Source organism: Lithobates pipiens, unplaced genomic scaffold (genome assembly GCF_037356315.1).
Source record: "Lithobates pipiens isolate NorthernLeopardFrog02 unplaced genomic scaffold, aLitPip1_a1.2 Scaffold_13, whole genome shotgun sequence".
In the NCBI taxonomy this organism is placed as follows: domain Eukaryota; kingdom Metazoa; phylum Chordata; class Amphibia; order Anura; family Ranidae; genus Lithobates; species Lithobates pipiens.
The window spans coordinates 462031192-462051141 of NW_027507718.1; the positions used below are offsets into that span (position 1 = coordinate 462031192).

At 42.9% G+C, this 19950-nt stretch overlaps 1 protein-coding gene across 1 annotated transcript in view; it reads right to left on the reverse strand.

The window, feature by feature from the left end:
• The window catches only part of LOC143975440 (uncharacterized), a 53433-nt gene that overhangs the window by 30536 nt on the left and 2947 nt on the right, over positions 1–19950 (reverse strand). The window contains exons 2-5 of the mRNA XM_077477838.1: positions 10883–10937; positions 9147–9292; positions 2873–3026; positions 241–410 (exon numbers count right to left, since the gene is read on the reverse strand). Of these exons, the coding sequence (XP_077333964.1) occupies positions 241–410; positions 2873–3026; positions 9147–9292; positions 10883–10898 (486 nt within the window). The 5' untranslated portion in view covers positions 10899–10937. The remainder of the gene's footprint in view (positions 1–240; positions 411–2872; positions 3027–9146; positions 9293–10882; positions 10938–19950) is intronic.

Below are 19950 nucleotides of genomic sequence, written 5' to 3' on the forward strand. Positions count from 1 at the left end.
ACAGCTTGGTATGGTAAAGGAAGTTGAACAACAACAAGACTTACTAGCTGGATTACCAGGTTAAAAAAAAAAAAAAAAATCATAAAAAGAAAACTAACGCAGACATCACATCGAAGGATTGGTAAGCTGCAATATAATAAATGCTTGTTTTTTGGTTTAATACTGCTTAAGCATTCTTCTTTGCATAGTGGCAGTAAGCAAAATATTGCTTAGTAAACTAACAGAAATAAAAATACTCACCAGTGATTCGACTTCAGAGAGAATAGTCAGATCCTGCAATCCATGTACAAATGGGAAAAGATCTGTTACTGCTAAACATATCTTTACTTTGTCCTGAGTAAATATTATCAGGTCTTTATCTATGTCTGCAGTGACCAGGGCACTTTTCCTGAATTTTCCTTCTTTGTATTCTGCAAGAAGAACAGAAAAAAAAATAAAAAACCCCATACTGTAGACACAAACTTTGTATGGTTAAAACAGATACTAAATAAATATTGCAACTGTATATGTAAAAGCAGGGCTTGACAAATTTGCTTAGAATCTAGGAGCCAGCTAAAAAAAGTTAGGAGCTAGGTTTTTTTAAATCAGCTGCCCAGCGCCCAGAACTGCCTGTCCAGGGTGTCAGCCAATAATAACTGCTCATGCCTGGTGCCAAACGGGGAGGAGGTGGCACTGATAGGCGGCACTAATGGGCAGCACCAAGGCTGCACTGATAAGCACCGATAGGCAGCACTTATGGGCACTGATTGGCTGCACTGGTGAGGTAGCACTCCCTGTCCACTCAGCAGCAGGTGACCGATTAAGCCTGCAACCTCAACCCCTGTCAACCTGGGAAGAGGTGGGCGGGTAGCGAGAGCAAGCCATGCTGATCACAGCACCGTCCACCAGAGGGTGCTGGTTCTCACATAGGAGCGTGTATGGTGCTCCAGCAGGCTGTAAAGCCGTGGCCTCAATTATCGGCCAGCCCAACGCTAATGCGCACACCCGCAGGTGGGCCACATGTGAGGATCCCGGCCGCTGCTGCGGTGCAACCCAGGCGCCAGGACTCAATTTCCAGTCGCCATTGCGACCTGGTGCCTGGGTTTTTTTGAGCCAGTTCATATATCAGTTCACAAAATGGGTTGACATTCATGCATCTTTGCTGTCCGGCCTATTATTTACTTTTGAAGTTTATTAAAAGCTAATGGAGACTTAAGCTGCTGATAGATGAAACTAAATTTTGCCAGTTCAGCAGGAACTGGACGAAATTTGATCCATCAATGGGCAGGCTGATTGGATCGACTTCAGTACACCGAACGACTTCAGTATAACCAGCCTGTCAGGTTTTTTTCCTCAATCAGCTATAGCTGGGGGCCCACGGATTCCGATAAGCCCCCCGCCCGCAGACCCCGACAACCAACGGCCAGGGTTGTCGGGAAAAGGCCCTTGTCCTCATCAACATGGGGACAAGGTGCTTTGGGGTGGGGGGGGCCACACGGCCCCTCCTTCCCCAAGGCACCCCCCATGTTGAGGGCACGTGGCCTGGTATGGCTCAGGAGGGGGTGCTCACTCGTCCCCACCCCCTTTCCTGACCGGCCGGGTAGCGTGCTTGGATAAGGGTCTGATATGGACCTAGGGGGGACCCCCACGCCGATTTTTTCGGCGTAGGTATTCCTCTTTAAGTCCATACCAGGTGACGGGGCCAGCAACGCCTCCTTTGCTGGCCCCCGGCTACCTGGAGCCGTGCTCAAAATGAGCGGACTTTTATCTGGGTGGGAAAAGTCTGTTTATTTCAAAAGTAGGGCGGACTGGCACACACACAGCCGCACTGTCTGCAGAAATGAGAGTCCGGCGGACAGATTGGTGTGCAAAACTACTTTTAGTCCGCCGGACTTTTCCTCCGGATTGTTTGATTGTGTGTTTACATAGGCAAACCGATATTCTGCCTCTGTCAGCAACGATCGGCGTGTCCCGGCAGACCCAATGATTGGCTCCCACTGTGTCCAACCAAAGTGGGAGCGGGTTGTCGGTGGCTTGTGTGCATACCGCAGACCTAAAAAGTGCAGAATCATGTACCTGTTTAGGATTCTGCGCAGTATATGTACTTGGGGCGGTCGGCAAGGGGTTAATGAATACAAGACATTCTCTGATTGGACAAGGTGGAGATGAGGGGTGGTGCCAGCATGATCTCCACCTTGTCTAATCAGAAAATGCTTTGTACTCATTGAAAAACATTTACAAAGCCATCTCTGGAGTGATGGCCAAGCGGCACCGATGTGAATATGCTATCACGATCATGCCTGGAGTTCAGCTTTAAATCATCATTTTATTTGATATAAAATATACCACCTGAAAATATTTCAATCCAATACGATTAAAGCAGTTGTAAACCTTTATAAATGAAATATAAACAAAAACACATCCCTCTGTAGTGTGCACTTGTCTCAATTAAGAGCACTAAGTAATTTCTGTCTGCCGCTTCATTCCTCTGCTATCAGCAGGAGTCCCTTCTGACAAGTTTTCCTGACACCAAGAGAAAAAAGGTGACGGGGAGGGAGCACACAGCCTGCGATTCACAGCCTCAGCTTTGTTCCTGTGTGCTGTGTAAAGGGTGGTGCGTCCTTTCCCTCCAATCAGCTCTCAGTGCTCTCCTCATTGAGATCTGCAGTATGTAATTTCAGCTCTCCGCCCCGTTTTCTGAAAGTTTAGACAAGCTTTATAAATTCAGCATTTTGAATGGCTTGAAAGAAGAGAAGATACACAGGTACAACTTATGTAGAATAGATTATTTTTTTTCTCTGTGTATCACCTGAAGACTAGTTACTTCACTGGATATAGGTAAGGGTTTACAACCACTTTGATGGTAAAGGAAGGGGTTTCTTTTTTAACCTACCTTTATAAATGGGTTTTAGATCAGGATATTTCTTCCGCATGGGTTTCTGCAATAAGTGCCAAAAGAAATTTTGCAACAGCAAGTGCTTTTCTTCTATGCAGCACAGACAGTCGTATACAATTCGGTGGACAGACTTCGTATCGGCCTGCAGCTCCTAGATGAGAGACGACTTTGTAAAATCCATCAGCCTGACATATCTAACCGTATCAATGCATTCCTGTTTCTATGTATCATATATATTTATATATTGACACGTGGGACAGTCATATTCACACTCTGCATACACAATCTCTTCTAGCACTACAGTCATTCGTCATTCTTTACTGTTCTTCCTTATCCACTAGGTTCACATCGCTGCACATTTGCGTGCCGCGTTGTGCATGCACCTTTTCGAAAAATCGCACGGTCTTTTTGACCAGAACTCCCTTTGGTTCCCGCACTGCAATTTCACATGCGTGGGGGTGCCATTCAGAATTTTCGCAGAGCAGTGCGTTTTCACTGAATCACTGCGACTCCCGCACCCGCAAGCAGAAGTGTAAGCCTAGGGTTAAGAGGTATTAAACCCCAAACCAAAAATATAAAATATTGCAGCTTACCTATCATTAGATTTGGTGGCTGCATTCGTTTTATTTTTTAGGCTTTTTTCCCCGTTTTCACCCAGGGATCTGGCCAGTAACGCACCTCCTGTATTAGCGTGCCCTCACTCTGGATGAAGAAGCACAGTGGGGTTCCTTTGGACAGCAGCATTGTTAGTTTTGGGGGAGGGGAGCATTAAATATACTAGCAGATTTCAATACACTAACAAATTGAAGCCAAACTCCAGCTCACAGTTTATAAGCAGTTACAGCAATCTGTTTCTTTTTGGGATAAAGGTTTTACATGAAAAGTTGATCATTGTAAGAACACCTCTCTGTGGTAAATGGTTTGTCTTGTCTCTATAATGCTGGAGAGCTTGTTCTTTTGAAAAACAGCCTTACTGGCAGTATCACCAGGTGAAAATAAAAGGGAAAAAAACGAATGCAGCCACAACATCGAAGAATTGGTATGCTGCAATATAATAACGGTTTGCTTTTGGGTTTATTACGGTTTTAAAATGCAAGTCCGTTAACGTAGTGCATATTATGTGTGCAGGATTTTGTTTGGGACTAAACTACAAGTCAATGTGAATGCAAAATCAACTTCAAAAGAAGTTTGAATCAATTCCTTGGCTAAAGAAAGGCAAATCAAATCACAGCATTGAAAAAAAAAAAAAAAAAAAAAAAAAGAAAAGCTTACCAGTTCTTAGATATGGTGGCTGCATTCATTTTCAGACTAAGAACATTTTCAGCAAGTACAGAAATGACCTGTTAATCTTGCCAGAAATGCAGGGTCCTTGACACTTGCTGTGGGCTGAAAAGAAAGCATAACAAACCTTATCTTTAGGTCTCTTTCAGATGGGCGGTAAAAATGTGCAGTTGAGCAGCGCTTTTACAGACCCCTGGCTGCCCACAAGAGTTGGGAAGGTACAGCTGGATGGGGCTGTACACATGTAACTGCCAAAATGATGGGACTCACGGTCGCAGCATTTTTAACATGGGGTGTGGAGTTTGACTGGTGGTATCAACTGTAATACTCAGATACTTCGTTTAATGGGGCCACACTGCAACACAACACAGTAGTGTGTCATTTCAGGGTAAATCTGGCAGTGAGGAGAGATGACACCTTTGCTCATGAGAGGGCAGTCAACCGCAAACGTGAAAAAGTCCATGTTGTGTAAACTACTAATCCCATCAATCCAAAGCACCATGTAATGGAGATAAACAAAGGCGGACATGTTTGTAGTCCAGCCTGTGCGACAACCAAGGCTCCTTCTATAGACACAGTTTATAAATAAAAGTTTATCCATGAAGGAACAGAAAGTGTTGAATTTGTGGTATTATCAGATAAAAATTGGGGGAAAAATTGCCTAAAAAACAAAAATGAATGCAGCCACCACATCTAAGGACTAGTAAGCTACAATATCTTATATTTTTGTGTTTAGACATGTATGTGTCATAATACGATATACCCATATTCCCTTGCTCATTGAAAAAAAATGCACTTGCTGTGTGGCTGAATATCTCATCTCAATATACGTTATATCCTATAGATCAGCGGTCACTAAACGGCGGACTGCAGTCTGGAACCAGACCGAGTGACAGTCCTGTCTGGACCGTGGCCCTGCCACTGCCACAGCTGGGTGTCTTCGCCCCGGGCCTCGGTGCTGCAGATTGGGACAGAGCACAGGAGTCTTTTAATCGGTTAATTACCCGCTTGTTAAAGAGGGATTTCACTGTAAAAAAAAAAAAAATATTAAAAGCCAGCAGCTACAAATACTGCAGCTGCTGACTTAATAAATGGACACTCACCTGTCCCAGGATCCAGCGATGTCAGAAGCCGAGGCCGATCGATCGCTCGCTCGGCTCTCGGCTGCTGCCGCCACCATTCTAGGTGAGGGAATCAGGAAGTTAAGCGTTGCGGCTTCACTTCCCGGTTCCCTACTGCGCATGCGCGGGTCGCGCAGCACAATAGGAGCGGTCCGCGCTGTCTCTGGGACCCGTGTGTGTCCCAGCAGACAGCGCTGTGGGACAGGAAGAAGCATAGACTCCCGTGGGAGTCTATGCCCGGAAGTGGTCTAAGACAGGTATTTGCACCAGGTACCTGCACCCCCCTCCCCCTTGAAAGGTGCCAACTGTGACACCGGAGAGGGGGAGGGTTCCGATGAGCGGAAGTTCCACTTTAGGGTGGAACCCCGCTTTAACATATAACTTGGGCAGCTTGTCCCCTTCAGTCCCGATCTGCACCGGGGGCTGGCTGGAGGGCTGGGAGAGGACACCCCAGGATGATTAGTGCCTCTGCCCTGCCAAAAGGTACTGTAGGGCTGTGCAGGGGAGGCCTGCATAAAAGGGGCTCTGTGATGTGATGTAGGGGGGTCTGTGCGACTGCTTTAAAGAGGGGACTGTGATGTAATGGGGACCAAGATATGAAAGGTACACTGAAGACGATAACGTACCGGGGGGGGGGGGGGTTCCGTGATGTGTTATAGCGCTAACGAGATTGGGACCTCGGCCGAAAGTAGAGCTGCACGATTCTGGATAAAATGAGAATCTAATTTTTGTTCAGAATAAAGATCACGATTCGCTCACGACTCTCGCAGGACAACATCATCTTTCACATTATCCAAAAAAATTGGGCTAACTTTACAGTTTCGTTTTTTAATGCATGGAAGTGTAGTCCGCTGTGCAAATACCGTGTGACATAAATTATTGCAATGACCGTCATTTTATTCTCTAGGGTCTATGCTAAAAATATATATATAAAGTTTGGAGGTTCTTGGTAATTTTTTAGCATAAAATACAAAATTTTACCTTGTAAGTAACAAGTGTCAAAAAAAGACTTACCGTATGCCACAATACACACGACCGGACTTTCCGGCAGAAAAGGTCAGACGGAATCATTTCATCGGATATTCTGATTGTGTGTGGGCTTCAGTGGACTTTTTTTTTTTTCAAAAAGTCCCAAGGACCTAGAAATAGAACATGTTTTAAATCTTTCCGACGGAAGTAATTCCTATCGGGAAAACCGTTAGTCTGTATGCTAGTCCGATGGAACAAATACGACGCAAGGGCAGCTATTGGCTACTGAACTTCCTTTTCTAGTCCCGTCGTATGTCACTGCGTCAGAAACTAATGGAATTTGGTGTGATCATGTGTAGTCAAGTCTGTTCGGTCGGAACTCCATCGGAAAGACCGTCAGTTTATTCTGACAAAGTCTGGTCGTGTGTAGGCGGCATTAGTCTTCTAGGCTTAATGTACACGGGACGTTATACAACCTCTCCTGAATGATTTAACTAGACAGATAGTAACCAACGTTTAAAAACACATGTTTTGCCACGTTTTTCATTTTTTTTTTTTTTCAAATAGTCAAAAATTGAAAGACTCCTGTAAACAAAACGTGGCGCGAGTTACCGTGTTTACAAGCTGTTACAGGCGTTTGTCATTTCAAATGCCTCTGAACATCCATCATGAACGCTTTTTTTGCTTTCCATAAACTTCTTCTAAACTCAACTGCCTGGAAACGACTATAAACGACCCTGTGTACATGTACTGATAAGATAACAAAGGAGAGTTCAGGAGCAGCTGAAAAAAAAAAAATCCCAACTGCTCCTAAACGTCCATTTACCAGCAGCAGTATACATGAAGTCTGATTGGTTAAACTGACCTCATTTACAGACCGAAGTTCATCCCTTTGATCTGATCTGAATGATACTTTGTATCTCTTCTCTATCTCTCTGTGCTGACCAATGTTAATAAACATTTGCCAGCTTTTTAAAAAAAAAATAATTTGACAGCTCTGAGCAGAGAAATTGTTACATGGACTCGAGGAAATGATGTATTAAGATCGTGAAGGGGGGGGGTTTCATTAAAGATCATGATTTTTTTTTTTTACGATTAATCGTACCGCTCTAGCCAGAAGGGAATTTTGCTGACCGAACCTCTGTAAAATTCAAGACCCCTGCTATACAGTGCCTTGCGAAAGTATTCGGCCCCCTTGAACTTTTCAACCTTTTGCCACATTTCAGGCTTCAAACATAAAGATATAAAATTTTAAATTTTTGTGAAGAATCACCAACAAGTGGGACAAAATTGTGAAGTGGAACGAAATCTATTAGATAATTTAAACTTTTTTAGCAAATAAACTGAAAAGTGGTGCGTGCAAAATTATTCGGCCCCTTTACTTTCAGTGCAGCAATCTCACTCCAGAAGTTCAGCGAGGATCTCTGAATGATCCAATGTTGTCCTAAATGACTGATGGTGATAAATAGAATCCACCTGTGTGTAATCAAGTCTCTGTATAAATGCACCTGCTCTGTGATAGTCTCAGGGTTCTGTTGAAAGCGCAGAGAGCATTATGAAGACCAAGGAACACACCAGGCAGGTCCGTAATACTGTTGTTGAGAAGTTTAAAGCCGGATTTGGATACAAAAAGATTTCCCAAGCTTTAAACATCCCAAGGAGCACTGTGCAAGCGATCATTTTGAAATGGAAGGAGTATCAGACCACTGCAAATCTACCAAGACCTGGCCGTCCCTCTAAACTTTCAGCTCAGACAAGGAGAAGACTGATCAGAGATGCAGCCAAGAGGCCCATGATCACTGTGGATGAACTGCAGAGAACTACAGCTGAAGTGGGAGAGTCTGTCCATAGGACAACAATCAGTCGTACACTGCACAAATCTGGCCTTTATGGAAGAGTGGCAAGAAGAAAACCATTTCTCAAAGATATCCATAAAAAGTCTTGTCTAAAGTTTGCCACAAGCCACCTGGGAGACACACCAAACATGTGGAAGAAGGTGCTCTGGTCAGATGAAACCAAAATCAAACTTTTTGCCCACAATGCAAAACGATATGTTTGGCGTAAAAGCAACACAGCTCATCACCCTCAACACACCATCCCCACTGTCAAACATGGTGGTGGCAGCATCATGGTTTGGGCCTGCTTTTCTTCAGCAGGGACAGGGAAGATGGTTAAAATTGAGGGGAAGATGGATGCAGCCAAATACAGGACCATTCTGTATGAAAACTTGTTGGAGTCTGCAAAAGACCTGAAACTGGGATGGAGATTTATCTTCCAACAAGACAATGATCCCAAACATACAGCAAAATCTACAAAGGAATGGTTCACAAATAAACGTATCCAGGTGTTAGAATGGCCACGTCAAAGTCCAGACCTGAATCCAATCGAGAATCTGTGGAAAGAGCTGAAAACTGCTGTTCAAACACGCTCTCCATCCAACCTCACTGAGCTCGAGCTGTTTTGCAAGGAAGAATGGGCAAGAATTTCAGTCTCTCGATGTGCAAAACTGATAGAGACATACCCCAAGCGACTTGCAGCTGTAATCGCAGCAAAAGGTGGCTCTACAAAGTATTAACGCAAGGGGGCCGAATAATTTTGCACGCCCCACTTTTCATTTTTTTATTAGTTAAAAAAAAAAGTTTCAAAAATCCAATAGATTTCTTTCCACTTCACAATTGTGTCCCACTTGTTGGTGATTTTTCCCAAAAAAGAAAAATGTTTTATCTTTGAAGCCTGAAATGTGACAAAAGGTTGAAAAGTTCAAGGGGTCCGAATACTTTCGCAAGGCACTGTAGGCATTATTTTAGCTGTACTCAAGGGCCCTCTTGTGGGCATAGAAGGTATTTCCTGTAGCTGCTATTTCTTCCAGATGTGAAGTATAATGAATAAAAGCACATTACCAGCGACTCCTCTTCAGACAGAAAACTTTCCTCCTTTAAACCAGCCAAAAACGAAGAGTATTCGGTAACCGCCAGACTGATAGAGACCTTTGACTTTGCAAAAAACCACTGCAGATCTGCAAGGGATACCTTCTGGCCATTGTGCCCTGCGTAGAAAACAATGTTTAATGGTTAGCAGCATTGCCTGTGCTCTGGTTCAGTTTTTTTTTTTAAATGTATACATTCATACATTGTACTTTATTCTCTAGAAAGCGATAATGAGAGCATGCAACTGTCAGAAACACTTGGAACCCATTTACACAGTTGCATTTTAACACACATGCGCCAATGAGCTAAAACTTATGTGTCACAACCACAGTTCCCTATAATACAGATAATGTCTGTTGCCATCTCAGCACTGCAAAAAAAAAAAAAGACTTTTTTTTTTGTGTGTTTTAGTGCGTTCTGAGACCCAATGGACTAAAACGCAATGTCACAGCATACACACATAGAATATATGTTTTGATACACTGAAAACAATTATTATTATACACGATTTATATAGCGCCAACAGTTTACGCAGAGCTTTACAACGTGTAGGGCAGCTAACCCTATCCAATGCAAAATTAAAAATGGATGCACAAATGAAAACGCATATTAATGCATGACAACACTCTTGCCTAATGCTACAACAAAAAACTGCACACACACACACACACACACACACACACAAATCAGGCAGCAGGGAGGAAAGTCCATCCAACAACTTCTGATCTGCAAGTGAATCTACACCACTTCTTCCCAATAACTACCCTCCCAATCACCCCATCTGTTCCACCAATTAGGAAAGCGTTGTGACCATCTACACAACTTTAACCACTTCAAGACTGCCCACCACACTTTTACTGAGGCAGGGCTGCCCTGCTTTACCAAATCACATACATGTTAGTGATTTGGTTTATCTGTGTAAAGGGGGGGGGGCGCACATGCACCCGCCACCCCGGCTGTGTCGTCATTCTCTACAGCACGAGCCGATCAGCGGGTCTCAGCCAATGATTTATGCCCGGAACCCGTTGACCGGCTGAGCAAATTACAGACGAGAGTACTGTGTGGGTAAACCACACAGGGCTCTCTACTGACAGCAGTGATGTGATGTTTTTATTTCTCCCTGCAAAGCAGGGAGTAAAAACCAGCACATGGCTTGGTAAAAATATCACACATTAACCATTGTTTGGCACACAATTAACTCCTTTATTCCCAAGATGTTAACCCCTTCTCAGACAGTGTCATTAGTATAGTGACAGTGTATTTTATTAGCATCTGATCACTGTATTAGTATCAGAGGCAGTCAGTTGGTGTCAGATTGTCCGCCGCACTATTGCAGTCCCATTATAAGTCACTGACTGGTAGTACTCCAGTCAGGCTTCAGGAGGTATGTAAATGGCCTACACCTACCACAAGGGCAATATTCAACTCAAGTCAGATTTGTATCATTTTATTCTTAATTTATTTTTTTTTTTATCTACAAACGCCCCTTATCTACATAAACAGTTTTTTTTTAGAAAGGTGAACTAACCCTTTCATTCTCTTCCTTCATAGATCTTGGCATACCTTTATTCCCATTTCAGGTTTGATAGACCATTTAGGAAAAACAACTATTTGTGTATTTGCAGTGAAGAAGCCAGAAAGAACACATACAGTATAAATGGCATTGTTAAAACAGACTTCGGGGTAATTGACTAAAATGAATCACGTACCATATACTATTTCCATTGTCTAGGCCAGGTCACAATTCTTGTTGCAATTTCATGCCTGAAAAACAGGGACAGCTTGGTAATCAAGTTTTTTTTATGTAGTTCAAAGATATTTGATAAAACACCAATAAAAACAATGAAGAACAGCTTTTTCATACATTTACAGAGTTGCCATCTGACCTTTCCTCGAACACCCCCCTAGCTACAAAATTGGCCAGACAGGGTTGTGCACAAGGCAAAAAAGGCAACATGTTTCCCTATGTTGTGTTTGAATGGGGCCATGCTGCAGCCATCCTGCAATTGCCTGATGTGGTGGTGCAGGCTTTTCTGTGTTAAAACAGTAGGTGAGAAGGCGATTGTGACAGACCTAGTCGAGACAGAGGCTTTTGAAAGGGACTAAATGCTAGCTTCTTGCCTACCGATTATGGGTCCTGGCATTTGGGGGGAACGGTGTTCTTTGTGAGCTGTATGCCTGGGGACCCTTGAGGTGGTGTTACTTTAGATTCAGGTCCATGCCCCCCAAGACGCACAGCCTCTAGGAACCCTGTATATGCCATATTAGAAATGGTGACCGATTCCTACTGTTGGGACACATACTGATAGATGCTAATATCATCAACTCCAGCCACCTGTCTGTTTTCTTCTATAATGTAAATGAGTCTAGTCTGGCTTGCCACAGCTTCTAAGATTATTCCACCCATTGTTGTTGGTGCTAATTAACCTTGCTATTGTATGAAGGAGTTCTGTGTTGATGTTTATGATAATGTATAATCTACTGTGTGAAGCTCAGTGACAAGTCTGACCTGTAGTGAAATCATGATTAATCAGAACAATGCTCAGGAGGGCATAGAGTCACATCGGCTGCTTTAAGGGATTAGTTAATTAGCTCTTGTTAATTCTGTTTCTGGTTACAGTTGTATTGTTAGAGTAATATGAGCAGGGGGAGGGGGGGGGGAACAACCTCTTCTACTGTATATAAGACTTGTATTTTGGTTATAATAAAGAGAGTCCATGTTCAGCAACTAAACAAGTATCATCTTGTGCCTGTGAGAGGTTGGAATATCTGATATCTATATTCTGACAGGGAGGAAGCACTATATGACAAAAGCACTCAAGCGGAGTGTGGGACATTCCATTACAGTGACATATCCCCTCCCAGCCACCCATCAACCACCTGGGTGGCAGGGGATGCCACAAGTGTGGCGAGCCCTAAAATGCCATGACTAATGTGTAATATTGTCACTAATGACAGAGGTAAATATTACTTTACTGAACATTAACCTATTGCCACTCAAGTAATGCACACATGTGTGGCAGCAAAGAGGGTGGGCTGGAACACTGGAGTTGGGTAAGAAGGGGTCAAGTCCATCTCATATAATTAAAGTCATATTTAAAGTCATCACATAAAAAAAGGCAGTTTTTTTTTTTAAAAGACCTAGTGGTCTCTTCTATCGTAAATGCTTCTCCCTAAGGCCCCATTTACACCTGAGCGTAGCGTTTTCAGGCAGAAAGTCGCACGATTTTGCACAGGTCAAAAGGTCACCAATATAAAAAGCAGAAAAATGCCCAAATCAGCCTAAAAAAAAAAAAAGTTCCAGAACTTGTTTGAGCTTCAGGCCTTTTGGAGTGGAGATGTGAACCATCTCCATAGAGAATCATTGATTTTTTTTTCCCCTTCCAGAGTTTTCTAGCTTCAGGCTTCAAGCTACAAAACGCTCAGGTGTGGGGCCTAATTGTCGGCAATAATGTAATCCGAGTGACGCATGTGCAGCTCAGACCACATTTACGGTACCGCTCTGTGCTGAAGTGCCTCCCATATGTAGAAGTGATGTCATTACGGCTCGGCCATTCAAGCAGCTGGGGAGGGTGAACCTAGAAAGAAGACCGGGAGATGAAGAAAGCACCCAGAAGGAGCTGGAGCGGTGACAGGACAGCACTGGAGGGCTGGTTTGACAGGAAAGTCTGCCATATTGTGCCAATATATGGTGCATACATATGTGGTGCAAGTGAAGTACGTTATGGCATAAAGCTCCTGGGGGGGGGCTATAAAAAAAGAAAATTTAGCAGAGTTTAATACCGCTTTAAAAGATTATTGAAAGAATAAATTATAAAAATTGAAAAGATTTATTTTCAAATAACGTTTTATTTATTTTTCGTTGTTTCGTAGGAAGGTACATGTATACAGTAAAAGCAGTATGCCTTCAAAATATTGCAAGGTCAAGGTTAAACATGCAGTTTGTGGTATTAGTTCACGGGCATATGTGACAACATTGAGTAAACTGGCCGGCGGTGTACTGGGGGACAGAAGACACCATAAGTTAGCTGTCCATGCCCAGACCCCTATAGCCCGACAGGGTCTAGTATGCGGCCTACACGAAAAACTAAAAGCACAGCAGAGAAAGTCCGCTGTATGAACATAGAAGGTGGAAAGAGAAAGAAAAGAGAGAAGGATAGGGAAGAGCCAGAGATCCACGTCACCATACCTCCATCGGTTCGCCCTTAGTCAAGATTTATTTTCTTTATAAACAATGTCTTCTATACAGTCAGACAGCACAGTGTATACAGCCAGCAGTGTATATTGTACAATCACAGTGTACACAGCCAGCAGTGTATATCGTGCAGCACAGTGTATATGGAGTGGATGGGAGTTGCACAGTAAGGCTGGGTGTACACTGCCGTGACCTGAAAGTCCATTCGCGTTGCTTGCGACTTAATTAAACAGAAGTCAACGTAAGTTGTGATAAAGTCGCCCCCAAAGTAGTGCAGGAACCTTTTTCTAAGTTCCTGTGACATGCGTCGCAACAATTAGAATGGTTCCATTGAAGTTCATGAGGTGTGACTTGTCACACGATTTTGAAATCTCAAGCTGCATAACAAGCCATGGCGGTGTGAACTGAGTCTTAAAAGGTTCTTGTAAATGAATGGGAAGTGTTCTATAAATGGCTAGCGTAAAGTACTGGAAAGTGTATTCTCAACCGGAAGTGTGCCATCAAAGAATGTACCATACAGGGTTAGAATGGCAGCTGAGGCACATTTTGGGCATAGCTTAGGGCTCCAGCCCGGAGATGAATGTGCCCTGTTGACGGGACAGGTAATCCACCAAGGGACAGGAGACTGCAGGGACAGCATATGTGTGTGTTGGGGGTCGGTCCAGTGTCATGGGTGCTTTGTCAACTGGACATCTGGCAAATACAGTGTGGTGTGGTGCAGTTCAGTGCGGGTCAGTGTGGTGCAGTGCGGGTCAGTGGACACTAGCTGAATGAAGGAGAGGCATTATGAAAAGCAGGGGGCCGGAGAGAAACAGCCAGGAGGATGAACATTTTTTGTGCAAGTGATGCTGTGTGAAGCTGAAATCCCTGTGCGGGAATCCTGAGGCAAGGATCGTTTACTTTTCCATTTCAATAAAAGTAGGCCGCAAGCCCTAAAACTGTACTTCTCGGCTGGAGTGGGCTCACTTCCGAGCACTACAGTTGAGCTAAGAACCCCCCAAACATCACAAAAGACGTTAAAGATTGATTTCAAGTATGGAAATTGTCTCCAGTTACATTGATCCGGCTTGAACCAGTTTAACTATATACAGTATCTCAGGGGTTGACAAATTTGCTTGGAATCTAGGAGCCAGCTAAAAAAGTTAGGAGCCAGGTCCGTGACGGCGATCTGGACCTGTCCCTGGCCTGATATGGAGACGAGTGAGGGGAAGATAGCTCCCAGCCCCCCACATATGAGATCACCTCTCATTGGACACACCGCTCGAGTGCTAAATGGCCGCTGTGATTGGCCATTTAGCATGATCCGTGATTGGCTGTATCCAAGGGACACGGCCAACACAGAACTTCCCCCGATGCGTGCCCATGGCGGCGTGCAGAGGGGAAGTAAACAGGAGGATGTTCAGGGACGCCCTCCAGGCAACTGGTGTCCGCGCTGTAGACATCTTAAGTCTACAGCGTGGGCACGAAGTGGTTAAAAAAGAATGTGACTTCTTTTATTTCCGCAATATTCCCGCTTATTTACTGCCATATCTCTGCTAAGGGTTCGATCAGGTCCGCCTGAAAAACTACCAGCCCAAGCAGGTAGGATTACAAATAATAATTTTTTTTTCCTTAATTAAAATTTATTTTTTTTACTTTTAAAAAATAAAAGCTATTATGAAAAAAAAATATATATATATTATATATATATATATATATATATATATATATATATATATATATATATATATATATATATACCACCACACTCATCGTTGGGCAAAAGGCGCCAGGCAGGGCTTTGAAGCTCCATTAGGATTAGCATTATTGGATGGGTTGTAATTTCAACATCCACCACAAGATGGCGCCAGACTACGGAAAGATTTTAGAAGGCCGCAAAGCCGCGGCCTCAATTACTGGCCGGCGCGGCCCGATGCAATCGCATGGCGGAGTTCGGGGTCCACACGGAGACAGGATACCCCAGCTGTGTTGGCCCAGGCGCCAGGACGCAAATTCTAGTCGCAAATGTGACCTGGCGCCCGGGGTTTGTCGAGCCCTGCAGTATCTCACAAAAGTGAGTACACCCCTCACATTTTTGTAAATATTTTATTAAATCTTTTCATGTGACAACACTGAAGAAATGACACTTTGCTACAATGTAAAGTAGTGAGTGTACAGCTTGTATAACAGTGTAAATTTGCTGTCCCCTCAAAACAACAACACACAGCCATTAATGTCTAAACTGCTGGCAGGGTGTAATTTCAGCTCTCCGCCTCCTGTTTTTTCACAGCTCAGACAAGCTTTACACATTCTGGACTTTTAACAGATGTAGAGAAGAGAATACTGCAGATAAAAAAAGTACAACGTCACTGGGTAAATGTAAGGGTTTATAATCACATAAATTGTAGCCGTTTGCACATAAAGTGCATTGCACTGGAATTGGTGCATTGCTCCTGTTCCCCTGAGAGCACACCAGCAACCATGCATTAAGCAAGACTGCTGGTGTGAATAAGCCCTAAAAGGCGTATGAATTTACAGATATCCATATTTAAAGTGGACCTAAACTGAAGTAAGAAAAAAAACACAGAGAAGGCAGCTGTTTATTGCCATGGCTGCCACAGTCTTTTTTCACAGTTTTTATAAAATTTTAAGAAAACGAGTACATTTGGTGGGAAACTGAGAAACAGATTACACCAAATCGCTCAGGGTGCAGCGGGCGCGCGTGCCCACACCATCTCATGCATGGAGTACCTCTGTGGAAGGCAGTCGGCAAGTGATTAATTAAAGGAGAAGGTGCCATCAGACATTCCATAAGAAAGCTTAGTAGTATTTTGGGAAGATGAGAGATGATGGAAGAGGGAAAGGTGATTTAGGAGAGGAGCATAATGAGACTAGGAGCACAGTAATGATAAATAGGAAGGGTTGCGTTTTCATAAAAGTGGTTGTAAAACTCAGACATGAAATATGAACAAAGCATATCTCTCTGTAGTGTATGCTTGTCTCTATCCAGAGCACCAAGTGTCATTTCTGTCAACTTTTTTTGCGATTTGGCACTGCGTAGTTTAACTGACAAATGCGCGGTCGTGCGACGTGGCTCCCAAACAAAAATTGACGTCCTTCTTTCCCACAAATAGAGCTTTCTTTTGGCAGTATTTGATCACCTCTGTGGATTTGATATTTGATCACCTCTGCTTATTTATTTTTTTGCAATTTTTTCTATAATAAATATCCCCCCCCAAAAAAAAAAAAAAAAAAAATTATATATATATATAAATATATATAAATTTTCCTCAGTTTAGGCTGATATGTATTCTTCTACATATTTTTGGTAAAAAAAAAAAAAAAAAAAGAAGAAGAAAAAAAAAAAAAAAAAAAAAAAACACAATAAGCGTTTACTGATTGGTTTGCGCAAAAGATATAGCGTTTATAAAATGGGGGATAGATTTATGGCTTTTTTTTAAATTAGTAATGGCAGCGATCATTAATTTTTTATTGCAACTGCGGCATTATGGCGGACAGATCAGACACTTTTGGGCGTGATTTTGGGACCATTCAGATTTATACAGTGATCAGTGCAATTAAAAATGTATTGATTACTGTGTAAACGTGACTGGCAGTGAATGAGGTTAACCACCAGGTAGCGCTGTAGGGGTTAAGTGTGTCCTAGGGAGTGATTCTAACTGTAGAGGGGAGGGGCTGTGTGTGACACAACACTGATCACTGCTCCCGATTAAAGGTTTGTTTAGCATTTCCCAGTTCTTCCTCTCCGTGAGACAATCGTGGGTATCCCCATGGACATCGAGCTCGCGGGACCCGCAATGCTGCTCATGAAGCTCCTGGCGGAGCGCGCCAGCAACCCGCCACTTAAAGGTCAATGTACAGGTATGTGATTCTGCCTATATGTGCCCTTCTGCCACAGTATATCTGTGTGAGGTGCTTGGGAAGCAGTTAACCACTTGTCGACTGCGCTAAAGCCGATGACGGCTACAGCACGGTAGTCTAGTTCTGGGATGCTGTCATATTATGGCTGCTGGCTGTTGGGGGGCACGCTCTTTGATTTCAGCGTCCTCCTGACACTGCTGATCACAGATTGAGGTAAAGAGACAATCAGTGGCTCTTTACCACATGATCAGCTGTGTTCAATCACAGCTGATAACGGAGGTAAACAGATGCCGGTTATCGGCACATGCTGACAGCTAAACGGCTTCTCCAAAATGGACATCTACACAGATAATTAGGGCATTAATTATCAGTGCAGTCCCAACAGTGCTGCCAATCTGTGCCCAACAGTGCCGCCTATCAGTGCAGAAAGTAAATTGATACACAACATGTTACGCTTCAAAATTGTGCCCGCTTGTGGAATGGCGACAAACTTTTACCCTTAAAAATCTCCATAGGCGATGTTTAAAAAATTCTACAGGTTGCACGTTTTGTATTATAGAGGAGGTCCAGGGCTAGAATTATTGCTCTAACGAGCATGGTGGTTTGAACACATACCTCACCGTTTTCATATGCGGGCGCTACTCATGTATGTGTTCGCTTCTGCGTGTGAGCTTGGTGGGATGGGGCTCTTTTAAAAATATTTTATTATTATTAATTTTACCTTTCATTTTTTATTTTTACACTGTTTACAAAAAAAAAAAGTCACTTTTATTCCTATTACAAGGAATGTAAACATCCCTTGTAATAGAATGACATGACAGGTCCTCTTAAATGAGATCTGGGGTCAAAAAGTCCTCAGATCTCATATTTAGACTATAACGCAAAATAAATAAATAAAACCCCCCCCCAGAAATTTGTAATTTAAAAAAAAATCATCCCTTTAAGAGCTGTGGGCGGAAGTGACGTTTTGACGTCGCTTCCGCCCAGCAATTGTATGGTCTCCATACCAAGCAGGAGACAAGACGCGATCGCCTCCGCCTCTGCAGACGGCTTCGGTAAGCGGCGGGTGGGGGGCCCCCTCTCCCACCACTGATAAAAGTGATCTTGCGGCGAATCCGCCGCAGAGACCACTTTTACCTTGTCGCGGACCACCCTCTGAAGAAGGGAATACTGGGGTTAGGGCAGCTAGCTGCTGCCATAACAATGATATAATCCTTCAAACAGCCGGCGTAAAACTGCAGTGTAATAATGTAACTGGTCCCAAAAAAAAAAAAAAAAAAGTGTCAAATCTGTACGCCGCAGTCCCGCAAAAAAAAAAAAAAATCTATGATAAGTTTAACCGCCATTACTAGTAAAAAAAAATAAAAAAAATAAAATAAAATAAAATAAATAAAAATGCCATAAATCTATCCCCTATTTTGTAGACGCTATAACTTTTGCGCAAACCAATCAATATATGCTTATTGCGATGTACAAGTATACTTATTGGCCTAAACTTTTTTTTTTTTTTTTTTTTTTATTTGGGATATTTATTATAGCAAAAAGTAAAAAATATTGTTTTTCTTTTCAAAATTGTCGCTCTTTTTTTGTTTATAGCACAAAAAATAAAAACCACAGAGGTAATCAAATACCACCAAAAGCCAGCTCTATTTGTGGGGGGAAAAAAAAGACGTCAGTTTTGTTTGTGTGCAATGCCGCATTACCACGCAATTGTCAGTTAAAACGACGCAGTGCCGAATCGCAAAAAGTGCTCTGGTCAGGAAGGGGGTAAATTCTTCCGGGGCTGAAGTGGTTAAACTGGCCGCTCGGCATGTAGCTTTCTGACAGACTGCACAAGGAGCCTCATATCTCTGGAACCATAGATGATAACAGCATCAATTTGGTGGGGTAGAACTTCAGCTACCTACCCCCCAAATTTGGAGTCTCTGTGACCCCAGATCGCCGAGCTACAACCCTCAAAGTCGATGGTGTTTTAGAAGAATACATATTGGCCTAAACTTTTTTTTTTTTTTTTTTTTTTATTTGGGATATTTATTATAGCAAAAAGTAAAAAATATTGTTTTTTTTTTTTTTTTTCAAAATTGTCGCTCTTTTTTTGTTTATAGCGCAAAAAATAAAAACCGCAGAGGTGGTCAAATATCACCAAAAAGAAAGCTCTATATGTGGGAAAAAAAGGACATCAATTTTGTTTGGGTAGAGAGACGCACGACCGCGCAAATGTCAGTTAAAGTAACGCAGTGCTGTTTCTCAAAAATTGGCCTGGTCACTAATCCTTCCGGGGCTGAAGTGGTTGAATACCACCAAAAGAAAGCACTATTTGTGTGAAAAGAATGATAAAAATGTAGTTTGGGTACAGTGTTGTATGACCTCGCAATTGTCAAAGTGAGACAGCGTTAAAAGCTGAAAATTGGCCTGGGCAGGAAGAGGGTGAAAGTGGCCAGTAGGCAAGTGGTTAAACGATCAGCTTTTATTCATTTATATATAAACCTTAATCCCAAAAAGGAAAGAAACTGCTGTGACTGCTTATAAAGTGTTAGCTGGAGTTGGGCTTCAATCTATTAGTGTACCTACCCCATTAGATTGTAAGCTCTTCTGAGCAGGGCCCTCTTAAAGAGGAAGTAAACCCTGATGGGTTTACTTCCTCTTTTTTTCCCTGCAAAGGTAAAGCATAATGGACTACTATGCATCGCATAGTAGCTCATTATGTGTCACTTACCTGAC